This window comes from Phycodurus eques, chromosome 11 (genome assembly GCF_024500275.1).
Source record: "Phycodurus eques isolate BA_2022a chromosome 11, UOR_Pequ_1.1, whole genome shotgun sequence".
In the NCBI taxonomy this organism is placed as follows: domain Eukaryota; kingdom Metazoa; phylum Chordata; class Actinopteri; order Syngnathiformes; family Syngnathidae; genus Phycodurus; species Phycodurus eques.
Window position 1 is genome coordinate 14,588,633 of NC_084535.1, and position 21,977 is coordinate 14,610,609.

Here is a 21,977-nt window from a genome sequence, read left to right on the forward strand (position 1 = left end):
CTTGTTACTCTGCGAACAACAGTTGACCTTGGCTCACTCGCCTGCAGGTGGGATCCCCAGCATATTAATGAGGGTCAATGCAGAGGTACGCAACAACAGTGTTGCGTGCTGTGTCCGCCAGCCTGGCTCTGATCTTTACGGCCACCGCCGCCTGTGATGCCGCAAATCCAACTGATTCAACTTTGTTTCATGTATTGCACAGAGTGACGTCTCTTGGTTTTAGGGAATCTTTATTGTTATGCTTACCAAGCTTAAGGAGGTTAGTTTCATTTCATAGTGAAATGGCAGAAGAAGAACCTGTTAAACTTTGGAGCAGAAGGTGCAGGACAAGGGCATCAGTTTGTTTCTGATTAATTTATAGCTGCACATCACCTGCTTTGATTTTTATTTTAACATGTTAAAAACCAATTGTTTCCAATCAATGGGAATTTTGAAACATTTCTTAAAAAATCTATCTCTCTCTATTTTCCCATTTGTGAATAGGGTGTCTGCATTATCACAACAGCCCTTCTGCACTTCTTCTTCTTGGCATCATTCTGCTGGGTTCTCACGGAGGCTTGGCAGTCTTACATGGCAGTGACAGGAAAGGTTCGGACCAGGCTCATCCGCAAGCGCTTTCTCTGTCTAGGCTGGGGTAAGTAAGCAGCAGAATCTCTCAGTGACGGCTTACAATTTCTACCCTTCAACTCAAGGATCATTTCGTAAAAGTAATTGAATGAGGAGACGATCCGATCAGGCTGTGATGCTTTTTCTTTGCACTTGAGTCCACATGGACCAACCTTAAGTTATGGGATGGATAGGAAGGAGGTTCCTGACTGGTAGATTTTTACAGTGCAGCAATCTCCTAGCATGTTGCAATGATTTAGTATGAAAAGGGTGTGCGTGTACTAGAACTGTGAACATGTAAGTTGTCACGTATAGATTTCATGAAGTAGTGTTGTACTTAAATAGAAATGTTGTGCAACATTTCGAACCACTTGTCTTTGTTCAACACAATACAGTGTACATTTTTCAACCTTGGTGCCAGACAGTGTGATTTTTTATTTATTTTTTATTGCATAGACGTGTCAGTCTAAATAAAATTCTGACAAACTGCAAATATGCATGGTTGAAAAAATATTAACGTGAATCCTGGTCTAAAGTGTTGTTTCTTTCACACCAACTGAAATGTCTCCTTTTAAAAGAAAAAAAAATGTTTTTGAAAGAGCCCACGTTCATTCTTCTTGTTACCTAGCAACAAACATGGCTCTCTTAGTCATTGCAGAGCCACTGCTTCTTGAACAACAGCTCTCACTATTGATTTAAATTTGTAAGAAACATGCCTTAACAGATTATTGGATGTTAAATCTGATTTTGGACATAATTATTTTTCTAAATTTCTAAATATGCATGACATTTTTCATAACATTCAGAATCATAATATTTTCCAAATGGAGAAATGCATGCCAAGCGTCACTTGTCTCTTAGTTCTGCCTGTCATAAATACTGTAGACGATGATTTATGGGACCTATGTGTCCACTCGAGCACACTTTACCTCTCGAGCACTGCAGAGGCAGACTGTGGAGGGCAACAAGGGCCTCATGCGCCTCCTGCCTCCAGGAAACTGATTACATCAATAGCACCTGCATGCGCTTTCCAAAACGTTGATATTCTGAACAAACAGAAGAGGAACTGATCCCGTCACACTAGGGCATTGGATTTTTTTTTTTTTTTTTTTTAATTTTTTAACCGTACAATGATTCAAACAGCCTTCTGGACTTCTATTATGAGAAATCAACTATAGATTTTGATTTCATCGGCAGCTTTCATAGCACACTGTGAACACATTCAAAGTACTTAATTGTATAAATAGTTTCTTTACATTTTACATACAACAAAGGTTCTCAGTTTTACCACATAAAGAGAATTTGACTAATTATTGATTGCTTTCTCTTGAAGGATTACCGGCTTTAGTGGTTGCTGTATCAATGGGATTCACCAAAACAAAGGGCTATGGGACACCCTTATAGTAAGTCGGTCTTTTTGCTACCATTGCGTATTCACTGTGCATGCTGTAAGTCATATCTATGGCAACACTTAAGTGTAATGATTAAGTACCTCTGCAGTGGCTCACTCAGTCTAAATAGAACCATAAAGACAGTCCCACAAACGCAATCCGATTTAGCGATTGCTCAGCAGGACCCCAATTTCTCGAATTGTATCGCAGCTTGATACTGATGATGGCATGAACACTGCTTAGAATCTCTTTAGTGTGTAAAAAGCTGCAAATAGAGTTACGGCATATGGCGCCCGCTCCCCTGACAATTGGGGGGAAAATACAAGCCGATGTTATTTTGTGTGCCATTAACTCAGATGTTAATCACTGGCTGCAAGTTAACTGTTGCTCCCTACTTTCTCTGGAGCTGTTGGCTGTCTTTGGAAGGGGGGCTCCTGTATGCCTTTGTTGGACCGGCAGCTGCTGTTGTCCTGGTAAGTCTCAACCATTAGATCCAATTTTTTAATACAGGGTATATATGGGAAAGTTAGAAGTTTCACACAATTTTAAAACAATAGCAAGAAGGCACAAGAAACATAGTGGTAAATAGGGGAGCAGCAGTCTTGGTTTATTGACAACATATTGTACAGAAACAATGAACATCAACAAAGTGAATTCAGTTCTGGAAAATTAGTTTTAAGCTATAATATAGCATAGAAATACGGAAGCAAATGTACAGTATTTTTTAACATTGCCTGTGTGATAGTGTGATGCTAAAAGTCTTTTAAAACAGAAATATTGGAAGCTCTTAATCTGTCAAAGAGACATATCCCACTGGACTACTGAATGTCACTTTGTGTAATAAAGTCATATTTTACAAAAGTTTCAGAGCCAGAAACACACAGAGACATAGAGTTTTCTCTCTTTGCTCTAGTTTTCTTTTGCGTCAAACCTCAAATGGCATCATGAACAAGGAGCACTTCAATTTATTTGTAAAGCGACTACATAAAACCTACAATTGCACACTGCTGCTCCAGTTATGTGTCAGTGAAGTTGCTGCTAATGCTGAATGAAGGTGCCTTTGAGAGGAAAAGTGTTTCTTATTAGGCAGATCTTTTCCTAAGGCTTCCGTGCCGGACTGAGTGTGCACGGCATAGCTCATCCGCTGGCTGAAATGTGATGGCTATGAGGAAAAAGAAAAAAAAACAGAAGCTTAGAGGTCGAAGCTCAATCCACACACGCAAAATTGAGGTGGGGAGAAAAATGGGACAATGACATCAATCATTCGCTACTAATAGAAAATGTCATCTCGGAAAACCATGCTTTTAACATTAAGTTTAAAATAATCGTTGCATTGGTGTGATTTATTGAAGATCTCTTTCTTTCACTTCTAGGTCAACATGGTGATCGGTATTCTGGTGTTTAATAAATTAGTGTCCAGAGATGGCATACTGGACAAGAAGATGAAGCATCGAGCAGGGTATGACAGCACGTCCTTGTTAGTACCTTCATTTTTCTTCTTTTATTATTCATTACCTAAATGCTGAATGTGTAATAACAACTAATCTGAGCTATTGTTCTGGGGCTAACGATACCATTCAGAACTGTTGCCTTGCTGGTAAACTTTTACTGCACTTTTTAAATGATACATTTTTATGTCAAGATAGGTTAGATTAGTTTATATTTAACATCTACTTTGTTGTTACAACCCCAATTCCAATGAAGTTGGGACGTTGTATTAAACATAAATAAAAACAGAATGCAATGATTTAATTGAATTCAATACACTACAAAGACAAGATATTTAATGTTCAAACTGATAAACTTTATTGTTTTTAGCAAATAATCATTTACTTCGAATTTTATGGCCGCAAAACGTTCCAAAAAAGCTGGGACAGATGGCAAAAAAGACTGAGAAAGTTGAGGAATGCTCATCAAACACCTGTTTGGAACATCCCACAGGTGAACAGGCTATTTGGGAACAGGTGGGTGCCATGATTTGGGTATAAAATGAGCTTCCCTGAATTGCTCAGTCATTCACAAGCAAAGATGGGGTGAGCTTCACCTCTTTGTGAACAAGTGCGTGAGAAAATAGTCGAACAGTTTAAGGACAATGTTCCTCAACGTACAATTGCAAGGAATTTCGTGATTTCATCATCTACGGTCCATAATATCATCAAAAGGTTCAGAGAATCTGGAGAAATCACTGCATGTAAGCGGCAAGGCCGGAAACCAACATTGAATGCTCGTGACCTTCAATCCCTCAGGCGGCACTGCATCAAAAACCGACATCAATGTGTAAAGGATATCACCACATGGGCTAAGGAACACTTCAGAAAACCAATGTCAGTAAATACAGTTCGGCACTACATCCGTAAGTGCAACTTGAAACTCTACTATGCAAAGCAAAAGCCATTTAGCAACAACACGCAGAAACGCCGCCAGCTTCTCTGTGCCCGAGCTCATCTAAGATGGACTGATACAAAGTGGAAAAGTGTTCTGTGGTCCGACGAGTCCACATTTCAAATTGTTTTTGGAAATTGTGGACGTCGTGTACTCCGGACCAAAGAGGAAAAGAACCATCCAGACTGTTACGGACGCAAAGTTCAAAAGCCAGCATCTGTGATGGTATGGGGCTGTGTTAGTGCCAATGGCATGGGTAACTTACACATCGTTGAAGGCACCATTAATGGTGAAAGGTACATACAGGTTTTGGAGAAACATATGCTGCCATCCAAGCAAAGTCTTTTTCATGGACGCCCCTGCTTATTTCAGCAAGACAATGTCAAACCACATTCTGCACGTGTTACAACAGCGTGGCTTCGTAGTAAAAGAGTGCGGGTACTAGACGGGCCTGCCTGTAGTCCAGACCTGCCTCCCATTGAAAATGTGTGGCGCATTATGAGGCGGCAAATACGACAACGGAGACCCCGGACTGTTGAACAGCTGAAGCTGTACATCAAGCAAGAATGGGAAAGAATTCCACCTACAAAGCTTCAACAATTAGTCTCCTCAGTTCCCAAACGTTTCTTGAACAACAGCTCTCACTATTGATTTAAATTTGTAAGAAACATGCCTTAACAGATTATTGGATCAGTTTGAACATTAAATATTTTATCTTTGTAGTGTATTCAATTAAATATAGGTTGAACATGATTTGCAAATCATTGCATTCTGTTTTTATTTGTTTAACACAACGTCCCAACTTCATTGGAATCGGGGTTGTACAGTGTTTTGCTGTTTTAGCTCTCTGTAGCTGTTACATTGAACTTGAACTTAATTTTTCACTCCCATCTGTAAGTAAAGTGTCCACCAACGGGTTCGGGGATTGCCGCCACGACAGGCACCGACCACCTTACGGCCACAGCTCTGGTCGGCCGCCTCAGCAATGGAGGCACGGAACATGGTCCACTCGGACTCAGTGTCCCCCGCCTCCCCCGGAACATGAGCAAAGTTCTGTCGGAGGTGGGAGTTGAAACTCCTTCTGACAGGGGATTCTGCCAGACGTTCCCAGCAGACCCTCACAATACGTTTGGGCCTGCCACGTCGGACCGGCATCTTCCCCCACCATCGGAGCCAAGTCACCACCAGGTGGTGATCAGTTGACAGCTCCACCCCTCTCTTTACCAGAGTGTCCAAGAAATGCAGGCCGCAAGTCTGATGACACGACCACAAAGTCGATCATCGAACTGCGACCTAGGGTGTCCTGGTGCCAAGTGCACGTGTGGACAGCCTTATGCTTGAACATGGTGTTCGTTATGGACAATCCGTGATGAGCACAGAAGTCCAATAACAGAACACCGCTCGCTTCTGATCGGGGGGGCCATTCCTCCCAATCACGCCCTTCCAGGTCTCACTGTCATTGCCCACGTGAGCATTGAAGTCCCCCAGCAGAACGATGGAGTCCCCAGCGGGAGTGCTCTCCAGCACCCCCTCCAAGGACTCCAAAAAGGGCGGGTACACTGAACTGCTGTTTGGTGCATACGCACAAACAACAGTCAGAACCCGTCCCCCCACCCAAAGGCGGAGGGAGGCTACCCTCTCGTCCACCGGGGTGAACCCCAACGTACAGGCGCCAAGCCGGGTGTCAATAAGTATACCCAAACCTACTCGGCGCCTCTCACCGTGGGCAACTCCAGAGTGGAAGAGAGTCCAACCCCTCTCGAGAGGACTGGTACCAGCTTATTTCAATGTTTTCTAAAGGAAATCATAGGACAGAGAAATCAGCTTTCTCACAGCAGCAACATAAATACACATTTTGTTGGCGGAATAAGTCCAAGATGAAACTATATTATGTCCACATGCTGGCTGCGTGTGATGTTGTTAATATTTAATGATGCAGATTTTTTGTTTTTTAGCGTTGTTGGTCACGCTGTTGTCTTGTATGCCCCACAGACAGATGAGTGAGCCGCACACAGGATTGACTCTCAAGTGCGCCAAATGTGGTGTTGTATCAACGACTGCTTTGTCAGCGACTACAGCAAGCAATGCAATGTAAGTGACTTTGAATCAATAAGACAATGCTGCATATACAGCAGGTGCACCTTGCTAATGCAGAGCCACTGCCATGGCAACTGCCGTTACCTCTATAATTCACATCACGAGAAAAAAAAAAACATCCAGGTTGTGCTTGAGAATTAACAGCCCTTCGATGACTACTAGTACCATGCAGTAAAGTCCTATTTCTTCTATACATTCTCTCAGGGCGTCCCTATGGAGCTCCTGCGTCGTCCTACCTCTGCTGGCCTTGACCTGGATGTCCGCAGTGCTTGCCATGACGGACAAGCGCTCCATCCTCTTTCAAATCCTCTTTGCAGTCTTTGACTCACTGCAGGGCTTTGTAATCGTGATGGTGCACTGTATCTTACGGAGAGAGGTAAAGCCATCTTTTTCAGAAACTATTTTTAATGTTGGAGATGCTTTATCTTCGCAATATAATCCAAATGCATTGACAATAACTAGACCACATGATAAAAGTAATCCTGTCCTTAGGTCCAAGATGCATTCAGATGTCGACTCAGAAACTGTCAAGATCCAATCAGTGGTGATGCAACAGGGGGCTTTCCTAATGGCCATGCTCAGATAATGGTAAGTGTATTTCCTCCAATTTTATCATTAGAGCCTAAGATTAACTGATGTTTCTATAGCCTCATTTCCACCAAGCCCCAGGGGTTGCTTCAGTTTAGTATGTTACTTTGGCTTTTTTTCTTTTTTTTTTTTTTTTGCCTTTCAATTGTCCAAAGTTGTTATGGGTAGTAAAACCACTGATCCGCACAGTACGGTAGTGTTGGTGGACCTGGACATTTAGTCATTTCTTTTGCCCTTTTCTTATGACGTTGGGCAAGACCACAGCAATACTTGTGAGGCTTTAGCAAAACTTCACCTGAGTGGGCATCTTAAGGGTCAACTACATCAGTATTTTCACTTTTGATTTGGCGTATGTGATGCAGTGATGATAAGGAGGCGAAATGTGACGGCAATCATAGAACTTCAAATTGATTTTGTTGTGATGTAAGAAAGCAATACATGCGCTTCTGTCCTGGCTGTACAATATGGCAAGGTTTTCATAAGTTTACAATAATATTACAAGAAGAACAGAATGTACACCAGAAAACTGTGCACACTCAACACTGGGTTCTTGCCACCCTGCTGCGTCAGCTTGTTCTTATTATGCAAATTAGTCATGCATCATGCAAGTCAATAATGATAAATGGAGGAAGATGGAATAAACGCCACACAATGAATTGCATTAAATCTCATCCATGTTCTCATTTTGTTTTTACGTTTAATATTTTAGCATACGGTTTCTTTTTACACTTGTATAACTGATAATAATGTTGAAAGGTTACTTTAATCCTTGTCAGTGCAGTTTGAGTGTGAAAAATATTACAATATTTTTCAAAACATTGTTTCTAAATCTGATATTGACCAGCATCCCTTAAAGGATGTTATCTACCTCAGAGGCTCAACAATATTTGCCATCATTTAGCAGCGCATTGTTTTCCATTGTCTTATGATGATCCCTGAGTAGATACTCCATGACATTAGCGCTCCTCTTAAACCCTTAAAGCTCAATCCTTTATTTGCGTTTGATTGAAATTACTGACCCCATCCCCATCAGGCACGCATCGCTCTCATTTCCCCTCCCGGGATAATGTAGCACCGCTCTCGGCCCGACCTTTGAAATTGGGATGTCAGTCTCTTCATCTTGCGCCACGATACTATTGGCATGTCAGAGAAATGATCTGCCATTAGTATTCTAATACCCCTCTGAGGGAAATAGTCTTCACAAAAGCAGAGTGGCGTCTGGCTCGCTCAGTTCAATACGGTCATTTGCAGCAGGTGCAAAATACCTCCCTTCCCACTTGCATCGTCATGCATAGATATGCCCTCACCGGCCACTTCATTAGGGTTCCACCAGAAAAGCTTTATTGAAAAGTATACCTTTACAAAAAATATGTGTAATATGTTTTTGGTTTCACTGACCTGCAGCATACTAAGAGATATTTCTCATATGTAGAAGCTTTATTAAACGTCTTACTAACTGCGTGGTCTATCGTTTGCAGACGGATTTCGAGAAAGACGTAGACATTGCCTGCCGATCAGGTAAGAGTTCAGGAACGGTGCACACACACAATACAATAAATACACTCCCTTTGAAGTAAAAGTACACTTATGATGTGTTTCCCAGTGAAGACAAGAGAAAAAAATCATAAATGTGATGATGATTAGACTCACCTGCGGTTGAAATTTTGTGAATTTAACATTTTCAAATCAAAAATTTTGCTTGTCTAGATTTTCAGTGGTGTGTGCTTATTTTTGCAACAAATTAATCTGTGAGGAAAGTTACTTTGCACATTGCAAATCTCATGTGGAGTCACTGGCCCACATTTGTGGAAATATTCTGTAGTATAGTATGCCATAGAATATTGAATCTGTTGGGGTGTACTTATTTATGCTGAGCACTGGAACAACATTCTCCTCTCCTTGCAACTAAAAACCCCCAAAAGAGGTTATACAGTAAAAATAGCTGCAGTTACATAACAGCCAAAAATCCCCAAAGGAGTTTTTCACAGTTACCAAAGCATTGGCTTTAATATGAGAACAAAACAGTATGGAAACAGCTGTTGGCTACTCCTTTTATATGTAGTTTTTAAGTCAAAACAGACTGCTGTGCATTTCAACCACAACAGCTTTGTGCTGCATGGCATACTGTCTTTAGGTTTTCTATAAATCTGTTTGACACCATCAGAAATAGAAGTTGGAGAATGTTCCTTGTGATATTTAAGTCTGGAAAGGTAATATTTCCTCTAACATTTTTTGTTTTTGTTCTTTTGGGCCACTGGCGAATACGCTTTCAGGTTTGTTTAAAAAAATAATAATAATAATAATCCCATTGGGTTAAACCCAACTCAATTCGAAAACTCACACTTATTCACAGATCATGGGAAGTCTTTTGGCCCAGATTCCTCAAAACGGTGCAGTCCTGTCAGACTAAAGTGCACCTACCTGACACAAAAAAAACAAAAGCAGTTAGGTGTCATGAATAAATCATGACCAGAATCAGACGGTAGTAAAACAGCAGTGCATTTCTCAGATTACTCCTTGTTCTCGCAAAGTTTTACAATTATTAGTAGTGCACAAGTCACATTCTACGCTGTCACCTCGAGTGTAAACGTTGATGAGAATGTACTTGAGGCATAACAAGCTTAAAGGTTGTTAAAGTCAACTTGCTGTGTTCAGAAGCTGTAAAGTTCAGAAGCTGTAATGTTCAATCTGGATTTCATTCAGAATAAGCCATTGGCAGCAATTAATCATGATAAATGTAACATGAAAGAAATTCTAGTTAACACATTCTGACACTCATCTTTTAGATCAGAATGTAATATGTTGTGCTTACATTAGATCTCATTACATCTAACTCCAAAAGTAAGGATTTGGAAGTAATTTAATGCCCTTTTAACTTTTGAAATTTCACAGATGACAACTCTCTAAGCCTTGGCAGAGGTCTGCGCTGTCTCGTTTTAGTTTCTTTTTTTTTAACAGAAACCCAATTCTTATTCATTATGCAAAAATAGTTGAAAGAAAAAAGCACTTGTTTTCGGGACGTACTTGTGTTTATTTAATGAAGTGGTTTGTTTAATGTAGAATTCTGCTAAGATAAGACATGTACTGTCATGGTCACTCTTTCTTTGTCATTTTGACTGTCAGTGCAGGTTACCCCTTCCTTTACAAATTGGATGATATTGACTGGAATTATCCTATGATGATTACGCTCACAATGTGATCGAGGTTTATAGCTGATTTCAAACATGTGATTCCTCCCTTGCAGCCCTCCACAAGGACATGGGCTCGTGTCGCGCCGCTACTGTCACAGGCACTCTTTCCCGCATTTCACTCAATGACGAGGAAGACGAGAAGGCTCCTGAAGGCCTCAACTACTCTACATTGCCTGGCAACATCATCTCCAAAGTGATAATCCAGCAGCCTTCAGCACTGCACATGCCAATGGGAGTGGGCGACCTAAAGGAGCAGTCGCTCGGCGACAACAACGCCGACATGCGCCGCACCGTTTACCTGTGCACCGACGACGCCATGCGCCAGAGTGACCAGAACATGGGCGTCCACGACATGGAGGGCCACGCGCAACAGGGTCAGATGATGGAGACGGACTACATTGTCATGCCTCGTGCCTCGGCGGCGGCGCTTTCGGGGTCGGCTACTCTGCCCGCCCACCTAAAGGAGGACACCAAGATGAACATCACCATGGATATGCTGCCGCACGAGAGGCTGATGCATTACAAGATGAGCCCTGACTTCAACATCAGCCCGTCGGGCATGGACCACATGAATGTGAACCTGGAGCAGCAGTACCCCAGCGCCCCAGAGCAGATGCAGAACCTGCCCTTTGAACCCCGAACGGCCGTCAAGAACTTCCTTGCTGAGATGGAGGAGAGCGCTGGCCTCTCGAGGAGTGAGACGGGCTCTACAATCTCTATGAGCTCCTTAGAGGTATACTGTTTTAAACTGCATAATATGGAATGAGCATAGGATTGTAGCATTCACAATAAAACACACTCTCTATGGTAACTCAATAGACACAACATTAGCAGAGCTGCCAACCTTTAAAGATTCACTTCCAGAACAATTTGTCCAAATTTGTCTGAATTTCCATATTTTCAAAATTGTCTCAAGAACATTTCCGTGCGGCAGTCATAATCATAATCGTTAATAGATTATAGCTTCAATATTTGTCATTTTCATGTTTTTATTACATCAACCTTGTAATAGCGGACGCAGTTGCAGCCTGAATCAATGTACCAGTATATGAGATTTTGACGTTCTACCATCAAAAATATCTGTGTCTATGGATTAATTCGCCTTTGACAATTATGTTTTCAACCCTGGTAAGAAATAAAATAAAAAAATAAAACAAATAAAACAAGATTAGAAACAGATTAATCAGATCAGATTTTTGCAAACAAAAAATAACATTGCTGATAGACTGAACTGGATAGTTTATGTATGGACAATAGTTTTGGTTTCTATTTTGTGCAATGTACTTCTTGTACATGTAAGAAGAAGAAATGTAATTATGTCTTCTCCTGCATGCTATTTATATTACATATTTATATTTCCTATATCAACGATTGCCTCTGAAACAATGAAAATGTCCCAATTGTGGGACTAATAAAGGTTATCTTACATTACAAATATGTATTAATCATAAATGCAAATCAGTGGCTTTTGGGCAAAATTCGCTGTTTTGAACTCAAAATTGGCCATTTACGTGAATCTGATTACTTTTTCCTTGGGTGTGCTGGGACGTTCCGTAACATTTGGCAGCTCTGCATTAGGTATACATGTACAGTACGGATAACTAATATAACACCGACCTTTACAAAAATAATCATGCTCAGGTACATGAGAGAGATCAAATTATATTAGAATAAGATCAGCTTGATGCAGTGCTGTTCTCCACTGCTGCAAACGACTACCGCAATAATAATACAATAATGGTACCTTGGCTTATGAGTACAGGTGTCACAATTAATACATTAGCTTAATTGACAACTAATCAATTATCAAATGAGTCCACTTTGTCAACATTTTGATAATCGATTAATCATTTAAAGCTACTGTTTAACTTAAAATTGTCCAAACCCTCGGATTTCAGCCTTTCAACAGTAAATATTCTCGGATTTCTGTAGTCCTTCACGAAAGCAGACTGATTATCTTTGATTTCAATCAAAAGACATTTGCAAACATCTGCGTTGACTTTGGAAACAATGATCAACTGCCTATTTTCTGACACAGTATGGACCAAACTAGTCACTGAATAATAATCAATTGATGGAGTTTCAACTATTAAGAAAATAATAGTTATTTGCTGCCGTAATATAATTAACCAAGTCATTGACGCAGTTAAACCCGAAGCAGCCTCAGAAGTGCATATCAAACTAGTAGCCCTTCACATTAATCGGTACCCGAGTCTCATTGAGTAGCTGTCAGTTTGAAAAGGTTGGTGAGTACATCACTCCCTCTTATTGCTCAATTGTTGTTTATCTGGTTAAGCAACACCAAATGAATAAAAATAATTGGTTAACAAACAGTCATCAGAATGATATTTTGCAATAAACTAATGCTATTTTTTATTCGATTAATGGATGGAATGATTGGTAGAATAATCGATTCAAAAAATATTTGAGAGTAATAGCCCTACTAATAAGTGTTCTAACTTTTTAAGTGCTCTGTAAGTTTTTTGAGTCACTCACAAGTCATCGCTTGGTTGGTTTTATTTCTTTTATTTTTTTTGTGTTGCAAGCCAAAATTTTAGTTATGAGTTCTAGTGAACTGAAAAAAAAGCATAATTTAAGTACTGAGGTGCCGTTGGATGTGGGGAAGAGAGCCACAGCCGCTGCTGCACTTTCAGCTGTTTCTTGAACGCTGCAAACAGTCAAACACACAAATACAAAATGAGAGCACTCACAAGGAGCTACTGTCGGCCAACAAATCACGCCCAGACGCTCACACGCAGACTAACCAACTCCAGTTCCACATATCACAGAATAGGCCACGTCCATTAAAGACACACATCAACACACCATTACTACAGTACATACAATAATTATAATTTACAAAACCAGTTATGGTTTATTTATTATGTTTTTGTACAAGACAGTGCTGTTAAAAAAATGTAACCAAAAATTTTGTTTTGGGGCGCTAGAATGGATTCATGGCATTTCAGTACATTTCAATAGGAAAAATAGATTTGATATACAGTGTTACCTTGCTGTATTGCAGTTCACCTAGTGTGGATTCATGTATTACTGATTTTTTTATTTCATATGGCACATAGTTCACTATATCGCAGGATTTTGAGTGGAAACTGTAATTTCTTTGCATTAAAATAAAGACTGGCCTGAAATATTTTCAAATATAAAAATAAAATACAAAATTCATTAAAACACAAATTACAAGGAATAAAACGTACATAGTGTACAGAACTACTGTGCATTACTGTATGTTTAAGAGTTTAAAAGTTGGTTACAATATAGTGTTTATAAGGGTATGGTAGAGGTCAATACGAGTTTGAAGAGGTTCATACAGTTTACAAGTATGTATAACTAACCAAAATAATTTGGTCACTACTTCACCGACGTCACCTATTGCGGGATTGGTCCAGAACCTAACTAACCCCCGCGATAAACGCGGGATTACCGTATTCGTAAATTGAGTTACGAGCGTGGTACCTTGCCAAACCCTCAAGTCAAGGCACTTTCTGAATTCATATGTTGTAAATCTTTATCTTATCCTCGTGTTTTCTTTTCTTTTTACAGAGAAGAAAATCACGATATTCTGATCTTGACTTTGAGGTACCTCATAACACGCTCCTACCCTCAAGACATCCATCTACCTATTTTATTTCATTTTTTTAATATACAGAGTAAAGCCATCCTTGTGTTTGTCATTTGATTTACTCAAACTTGTTGTGCCTCTTAAGCTTATTGGAGCTTACAAGATTTATTGTCACGCTATGTAGTTAAGGTAAAAGCAAGGCTGTCAACTGACAAACAGGACGAGCGTTCTCATCAACATTTTGTCCTGCATCTCCTTCATCCATCGCCTCTGCGTTGATTTTTAAATGATATGCTTTTAAAAACATTTGCACGTTTCATGTCTGATTTGAACCACTAAGTCTTCCCGTGCAAATCCCACCCCACTTTTGGCAGGTTTTCGCATTCCTTTGCATTGCCAAATCAGGTTTTACTGCATATATACTCTATATAGTACACCCTGTCAAAGTAAAGGAAACAGAATGAAAGCTTCTGGCAGTGTTTCTGGCATGGGGAGCATTTTGCTTTAAAGTAGACACACGGCAACCCTTTTAAATGGAAGCCCAGCGCCAAGATTGGATTATAAGGGTTCCTCTCACGCCAACAAAACGTTAAATGAGGCAATTTGTCACAAAAGAATTAAGTTAAATGCGGATACTCCTGCCATTTTGAATAAAGTAGCTCAGCCGTCCTCTTACAAATCATCCCAATGTTTCCTTTATTTTGGGGGTGCGTTATATATGCAGACCCGAGCAGATCTGTTTGAAACCTGGCCTACAAGCAAACTACCACATTGATCAGAGTGCGAGTGGGTGGAGAGAAGATGCATTTGCATTATTGGCTGTCAATACCAAAGCAAAAACCCTTCCCATTGCAGAAAGTCATGCACACGAGGAAAAGACACATGGAGCTGTTCCAGGAACTGAATCAGAAATTTCAAACCCTGGACCGATTTCGAGACATACCAAATATGGGGAGTATGGTGAGTAACAGGAAACCAGTGGGGGGGGTGGATCTCAGCTACATTCAAATACAGCTGAAGCTTATTTAGATGTGCAGTGCAGCCTACGTGTGTGTGATTGTGCTAATGAGAGGTCATGTAGAACAGGTTGTTCATTTATACAGCGCCAGCAGCTGGCCATGGGGGGCAGCGGGTTACTCGGGTGACAGGCTTGTCCCCCTCCCCCACTTTTTTTTAAAGAAAAGATGCATTTTCTCCACCATGCCAGTCACGGGGAAGAAAGATGTTTGCTAATGTAGCTGCTATCGAGAGTGCATCCATTCCAATGCAAGGCCATGAATGCACTTTGATTTACATATACATTTATCTACTTAGCAACACCATCCTTTTTTCTTTTTTTTTAACCATAACTGCATGGCAGATTATTTAGTCTATCAACATCCCTACTTTACCTGAAGTGTGCTGTTCTTCTAAGGCTGCACTTACACTATGACACAATTACCATTTTATTTCTCCCATGTGACCCACTTCGGATATTCGTCATGTCAGTTGGCTCTTTGACACCTAGAGCCTACAAAATAGCCGTAGCGACAGCTGTAACAGACGATGCGACATTAATCTGCCTTTGCCTCTTACACAGAAGCTATCGAGCCAGAGGGATATACAACACACACACAGCACCCAGCTTTAAATCATGAGATGTATGATGTCGGGTGTGATGTATACAATTCTTGACAACGGCTTTTAACACAGCGAATTAGATTTTCAAAAATAACAACTTGAATCCTTAAAGACAATTTGTGCAAAGGTCTTAATAATGCCACATACAGTAAACCACCATGATATATGGCCATTGGAAAACTTAAAACACTTGGGTTTAATATGGATTGTATCACTAATATAAACAGACAATACCCCTCAAAAGTTTGGCGCCAACGAGACAATTTCATGTTTTCCATGATGATAGCTGGGATAGGCTCCAGCACGCACACGACCCACGTGAGGAGAAGCGGCTCAGAAAATGGATGGATGGATGGACGTTAACATTTACTGCCATTGAATTCAAATATCCATGTTAACAAGGAGGCCTGGCAGTGAATGAGTCATCAATGTCTGGAACTGTAGTTCTAATTAATTCAATTGGATTTTCATTGATAAAACGGTGCTTTTCTTTTAAAAACAATGCCATTTCCAGGTGACCCTAAAGGTTTGAATGGTGTATGTGCTTTTATTATTATTTTTTTTTTAAAAAAGAGGACATTTCTAAGTGACCACAAACATTTGAACGCTAATGGTTGTTTCTATTAAAAATTGTATTTTATGTAGTACAGGGTGTCCTCGGTTTACACTACTCGACATACTGTATGTGGTTTTGAGATTACAAACAGCGCGCAATAAACCAGTTGTCAGTGTAAGAAAATGTTGTCACACAGCACAAGAACTGCCATACTTAGAGTTTTTCTTTTTATTATTTTATATTTAAACAGTAGAAGTGTTTTTCAAACAAATATGTATTGTATTTATGACTCTATAACAGCATTAGCGTAGGTTAATGATTATGGCACAACCAATTTGGGTTATGTTGCCACCGTAGGAACAGAACTTCATTAATGACCATCTGTAGGACTATAGCAAAAATATTGTTATGAATTTTTTTTCTTTAAAATGATGACGACCTTGTGGTCATATTCACTAAAGGAGATATCTTAAATTTGTTCATAAAAGTTTAAAATTTGGCAAGGTACCTTGAACAGAAAAGGGTCGGAGAAATGAGTGGTGAATATGAAACTTAAGTCTCGGCATTCATTTTCCAAAGACGCTTTACAAAATGGCTCTCATGTAAACTTCGACATGGCCCTGCCATTCTGCGTCAGTGCCATTTACAGTACACTCCACAGTGGCTTGGAAAAGGCCCAAAGCTGTTATAGGCTGTGTAAAAGGCACCAATGTAAGCAGAAAAAAACGCAGAATCATAATTTTTCCAATGTAGATAAGGCCTCAATCATAGATGGATAAAACTGATTTGAATCAGATCTCTGACGAGCCATATCAGACAGATCGGATCGACGCTGTCATTCCAAGCCAGATGTCTAAATCACAGCAAGGCAATTGATATACACACACAGACGCACGCACTTCTACAAACAACACACAGTACTAAATCAGAAATACAGCATCGGAGATCCATAGACCATTAAATAGAAGATATTGTGTGGGCTTCTAAATAGACTTTTCAGAGCCACGACTTGTACACTATGCACAAAAAGTTAGGGATATTTGTTTTTCGGGTGAAATTTCAGAATGAACCTGAAATACATTATAACCTTTACGGGTTAAGTTAATTTTCCCTTATCGTCATAATAATAATAATTATAATAACAGCAATGTAAATTTACAAAACACCTTTCCTAAGGACACGTATAATCTTGTTAACTCCCTTTCCTTCTTAGTAGTGCAAACATAAACCTATAGAAGACCAGCACACACACACACCCCTCCCTCCCTTTTTTTCAAACTCCTCCCTTCCGCTACCAATGAATCTGCTGCAGCGATTCTCTCAGAAATGACTTTCCTTTTCATATTCCCTGCCTGCGAGCGGCGCCTCCTTCCTATTTGCAACAGCGTCGCTGGGGCTGTCAGCGCGAGTGCACCAAGACAAATGGCTCACATTTAAAGAGCAGACAGTGGGTTTTAAAATTCTCCACACCCCTTTTGAAATCCCAGGTGATGTGAAAAAAATTACACCACAAATAATTCCACCAATTTCCATCAGTAATGTGAACTATAACCTGTAAAATCCAATTGGGGAAAAAAATCGACTGGGAATGTAAAAATAAACACCTGAATAATGTGTTTGCGCAAGTGTGTTCAAAATTCACCAATCGCCACTCATGTTAAATGGGAGTCAGCATACACCTGCCACCATTTAAAGTTCCTCCAAATAACCCCAAATAAATTTCAGATGTTGTGGTAGGCTCTTCCTGACATTTTCTCAGTCAAATGCTACAGTATAAATCAAGGCTCACAGAGAGCATCCACAACATCAGAGGGATCTCATTGTTCAAAGGTGTGAGTCTGGAGAATTTCCAAGACATTAACTATACCATGGAAAATGGTTAAGACAGTCATCATCAAAGGGAAATAAAATATGGAATATAAGACTGATAATGAAAAGAACTGGACATCCCTCCAAAGTTGAAAAGATGAGAAGAAAACTGGTCGCAGGGCAACCAGTAACACTGAAGGAGCTACAGAAAGTACTAGCTGTTTTGTTCATGTGACAACAATCTCCCATCATTTTCATATGTCTGGGCTATAGGGGAGGGTAGCAACACGGGAAGCCTTATATTACAAAGACAAAAACACAAAGACAAGACTGCTTATTACCAAAAGAACACCATACCAACAGTGAAGCATGACGGTGACACCATCAAGCTTTGGGGCTGTTTTTCTTCAGCTGGAACTTTGGCCTTACAGGTAGTCAAGATGGAGGGAATTATGAACAGTTCCAAATACCAGTCAATGTAAGCACAAAACATTCAGGATTCTGCTAGAAAGCAAAAAAAAAACAGAACCAAAAAAAGTCAGGAAAAGCTCACTAAAACATCCAAACTGTATTTGGGGTTAACCAGAGACACTTAAAATGGTGGCAGGTCTGTGCTGACACCCATATAAAATGAGTTTGAATGTGATTTTAATTTAATTCCGAACACAGCGACATCCTCAGTTATACGCGGGTGTGCACACTTGTGCAACCACATTATCTCAGTTGTTTATTTTTACTTCCCCTTTTGAAAATATGTAATTTTTGAGTTGTGCAAGTTATATGTCACATTATTGGTGGGAAAGGTTTTGAAATGATTTATCTTGGTCTTCTCTTTTTTTTTTTAACCTGGCAAATGAACAGGGGGGTGTAAACTTATTATAACCACTGGATATAGTGTAGTATAGTGTCTAGTCTAGTGTAATGCACCACACTGAGGAGAATAATAGAGTTGAACTTCTGGAGTTGTACAAATAGGAACATTTACACATTAATTCTACTAATGTGAACTAGTCTTTCTACTAGTGCACTGAAGCTCAATATTGCACAGTGTTCTCCTGCTATATCGCAGTCGAATGTGCGCACCCCCGCTACATTCTGTTTTGTTTTTTAACCCATTGTTTTCTCATATAGGTTTTTACAGTATAGTTACGGTAACGCCCTCGCATATTGGAAAGGAGAGCCATAGCCGTCAATACACTTTTCCACCATTTATTGAATCCCAAGAGAACAGTAAAACACAAAGACACTGAGCACACTCACTGCTGTCAGCCACAGTTCTCGGCAAGACCCTCACACACACCCCTTCAAGCCCCGCCTCTTAAACACACATATCTAACACACAGACACTACAATAGGTACAGTATTTTGTATACATTTTATCTTTGAAATTCTTCAAAGACCCCCTTAATTTTTTGTTTTTTTATTTTTTTATGTTCAGATGCCTTTACAATGTGTTAAAAAATTTTGTTTAAAGCCTGAGGGAGGGATATAACCTTCATATGGTCTCTCTATATCGCAGATTTGCACCTGTTGCGGGTGGATCTGGAATGCACCCCCCACTATTATGGGGCTCACTGTATAGTATTGTGGGTATACAAGTCCATGTGATGAGAATGTGATGATAACTAACGTGGCCGTGTTCGCAGGACAAGGCAATGCCAAACAAGAACCCATGGGAGAGCTACAACCCGGCGTGCGAGTATCAGAATTACGCCACTATGAATGTACTAGACTCTAGCGCCAAGGACTCACTGGAGATGACGCCCGCCGAGTGGGAAAAGTGTGTCAACCTCCCCTTGGATGTCCAGGAGGGGGATTTCCAAACAGAGGTCTAAAGGTGAAGAAGAAAATGCTAACTCGGGAAGGAGGAGAAGATGAAGAAAAAGAAGTGATGTATTTTGCACTGAATAAAGTAACAGACTTTTCTAACAGCCTTGGCATTCATGTCGGGATAATTGGAGCATGGCAGGGACTTTATGTGCCAATACAACAAGACTGATGAGAAAGAAAGAGAAAGAGGAACAATGGTAGTTACTTTTTTTGTATTCTCACTAGTGTACTTAGTGCGGGACAGCCTGGTGTACAATATCTATCATCACGTGTTTCAAATTATCTTTTCAGAGAATTGGCGAGAAAGGGGGGGGGGGGAAAAACAATGTCAATGAATCCTCACAGAGCAAACGACACGCCATGTGATCCCAGCTTCATTGGGTCTGGTTGCTGCTAGGCCCAGGAGCACAATGTATATATTTATGCAGGTTTTTAAAACGTTTATAACAGTCTGTTTGGCCATTGCGACACTTTTTACTTTCTAGTATGAATTATGGGAAGCAAAGAGGATCCTATGTGTCATATTAAAATGAATGTTTGTCCCGCTACATTCTTCATTGCTTTCAATGCAATAAAGATAATACTCACTTTTATATAAATAATATATTTCACAACTTTAATACTGCGGAACCCGCTTGAAGGATCCCCGGCAAGCTCTCCCATCTGCAGCCCTGTATAAAATATTTAAAAAACAAACAAACGAAAAAAAATAATGTTGTATGGTGTAAATAAACTTTTGTCTACATATGTTTTAATTGTGCCAATTTATTTTACTGAGTAAAAAAAACTAAATAATGCCAACCTGATCAAATGTTATAGTGAAAATGTTAACATTTGAAAAGGAATGTAAATAAAAGAGGAAATATGTTCGTACTGCTTCAGACTTGGTGTCAACTTAATGGTGTTTGCTTGGAGTCCCTCTCTCAATGTTGTTTTGGATTTGCGCAAGAACTCTTCATTTTTGACTTATCTCCAGCACAGGAATTCAAACTTATTCTGCTGCACAGTTTTCTAGTCAAATAAACATGGTGACTCATTGATAATCATTCACTCAAATACAGGGATTACCAGGTATCCAATCATGGTAAAGCTTTTATTTTTTAGGGATGCCCTTAGTTGCACAAATATAATATAAATATATTTTATTTTTCACTTGATAACTAAAATAAGATACAGTATATTACAACGTATTATTGCTGTGGGGCGAAAACCCCTTATGTTCAAACATGGTCAGTTTAATATTTTTCCACGTATCAAGACACTATTGGTCTTTCCCCATGTCATTTGTTATTTTGTATACATTAATAACCAATTTCTAGTGTTGAAAGTACCTTGAGAACAAAGCCATTAACTCGTGTGTCTGTGACGTGTCATAAAACGGCGCCTTTTCCTCACTCTGTGGGAGCTGTGCAGCTTTATGTCGACTTAAGATTGAAAGCCTGGAGGTTTTTTTGTTACATTAGATAAATTTGAGTAGGCCTGTTTTGTTAAAAGTCAATGCTGTAATGCAGATTAACGTCAATTACGCAGTTTAGTCAGCTCATCGTTGGTTTTTGTTTGTTTGTTTGTTTGTTAGTTTTTTTATTACATCTCTCTTGGTTGTTGAAAAAGTCACAGTCGTTTGCTTTTGTAAAGAAAGCATTTTTGTGTTATTGGGGGGGGGGGGGGGGGGCGCAACGAGCGCAGACTTTGATGCGGATGTGTCCGTATGTATAATATTTTGAGCAATGACAGCGTAATAAATGAGCTTCTTTTTTAAATTAGTGATTGAACATGATATTGGGGTGGTACATGGAACATGATATGCAGTGTTTGGTAATCCAAGCAAGATTAGTTTTATTTTTTTTCTTGGAAAGTTATTTTTGAGATACTAGGATCCTGCCCGACAGTGATGATATGGATGGATGCATGTATTACAGTCTCCAAAACTCATTGAAGGAAAGAATTGTTGATTTCTTGCACGTTGTGGTAATGAGGTCTGCTGAGATACATAGAGGTCAGAGTACAGGTTATCACATCTAGTGGCACCACCTACTATTTTATGACAGCAGATTTATTTGGGGTGCAGCATGTATTCAAATGGATTCACACAGGGATTCAATAGGTCACCTGCATCTATTTCAGTGGAGGCCATGACTTCAGGAAAATACCGCAGTACAATACAGTGGGTACAGAAAGTATTCAGACCTCCTTAAATTTTTCCCTCTTTGTTATATTGCAGCCATTTGCTAAAATAATTGAAGTTCATTTTTTCCCTTATTAATGTACACACAGCACCCCATATAGACAGAAAAAAATGGAATTGTTGACATTTTTGCAGATTTATT

The 21,977-nt window shown here is 39.8% G+C and overlaps 1 protein-coding gene across 8 annotated transcripts in view; it reads left to right on the forward strand.

Annotated features, from left to right (window-relative positions):
* Positions 1–20,503, forward strand: part of adgrb3 (adhesion G protein-coupled receptor B3) — a 141,670-nt gene extending 121,167 nt beyond the window's left edge. For 4 of the 8 annotated variants that reach the window (XM_061690007.1, XM_061690010.1, XM_061690013.1 and 1 more), the window contains 12 exons: positions 484–634; positions 1,940–2,009; positions 2,404–2,470; positions 3,371–3,474; positions 6,372–6,470; positions 6,681–6,852; positions 6,969–7,064; positions 8,543–8,582; positions 10,309–10,988; positions 13,817–13,852; positions 14,691–14,795; positions 19,467–20,503. In XM_061690007.1, coding sequence (XP_061545991.1) covers positions 484–634; positions 1,940–2,009; positions 2,404–2,470; positions 3,371–3,474; positions 6,372–6,470; positions 6,681–6,852; positions 6,969–7,064; positions 8,543–8,582; positions 10,309–10,988; positions 13,817–13,852; positions 14,691–14,795; positions 19,467–19,655 — 1,809 coding nt within the window. In that variant the 3' untranslated portion in view covers positions 19,656–20,503. The remainder of the gene's footprint in view (positions 1–483; positions 635–1,939; positions 2,010–2,403; positions 2,471–3,370; positions 3,475–6,371; positions 6,471–6,680; positions 6,853–6,968; positions 7,065–8,542; positions 8,583–10,308; positions 10,989–13,816; positions 13,853–14,690; positions 14,796–19,466) is intronic. The other 4 variants (XM_061690008.1, XM_061690009.1, XM_061690011.1 and 1 more) reach the window with 4 other exon arrangements.
* Positions 20,504–21,977: the final 1,474 nt, after the last annotated feature.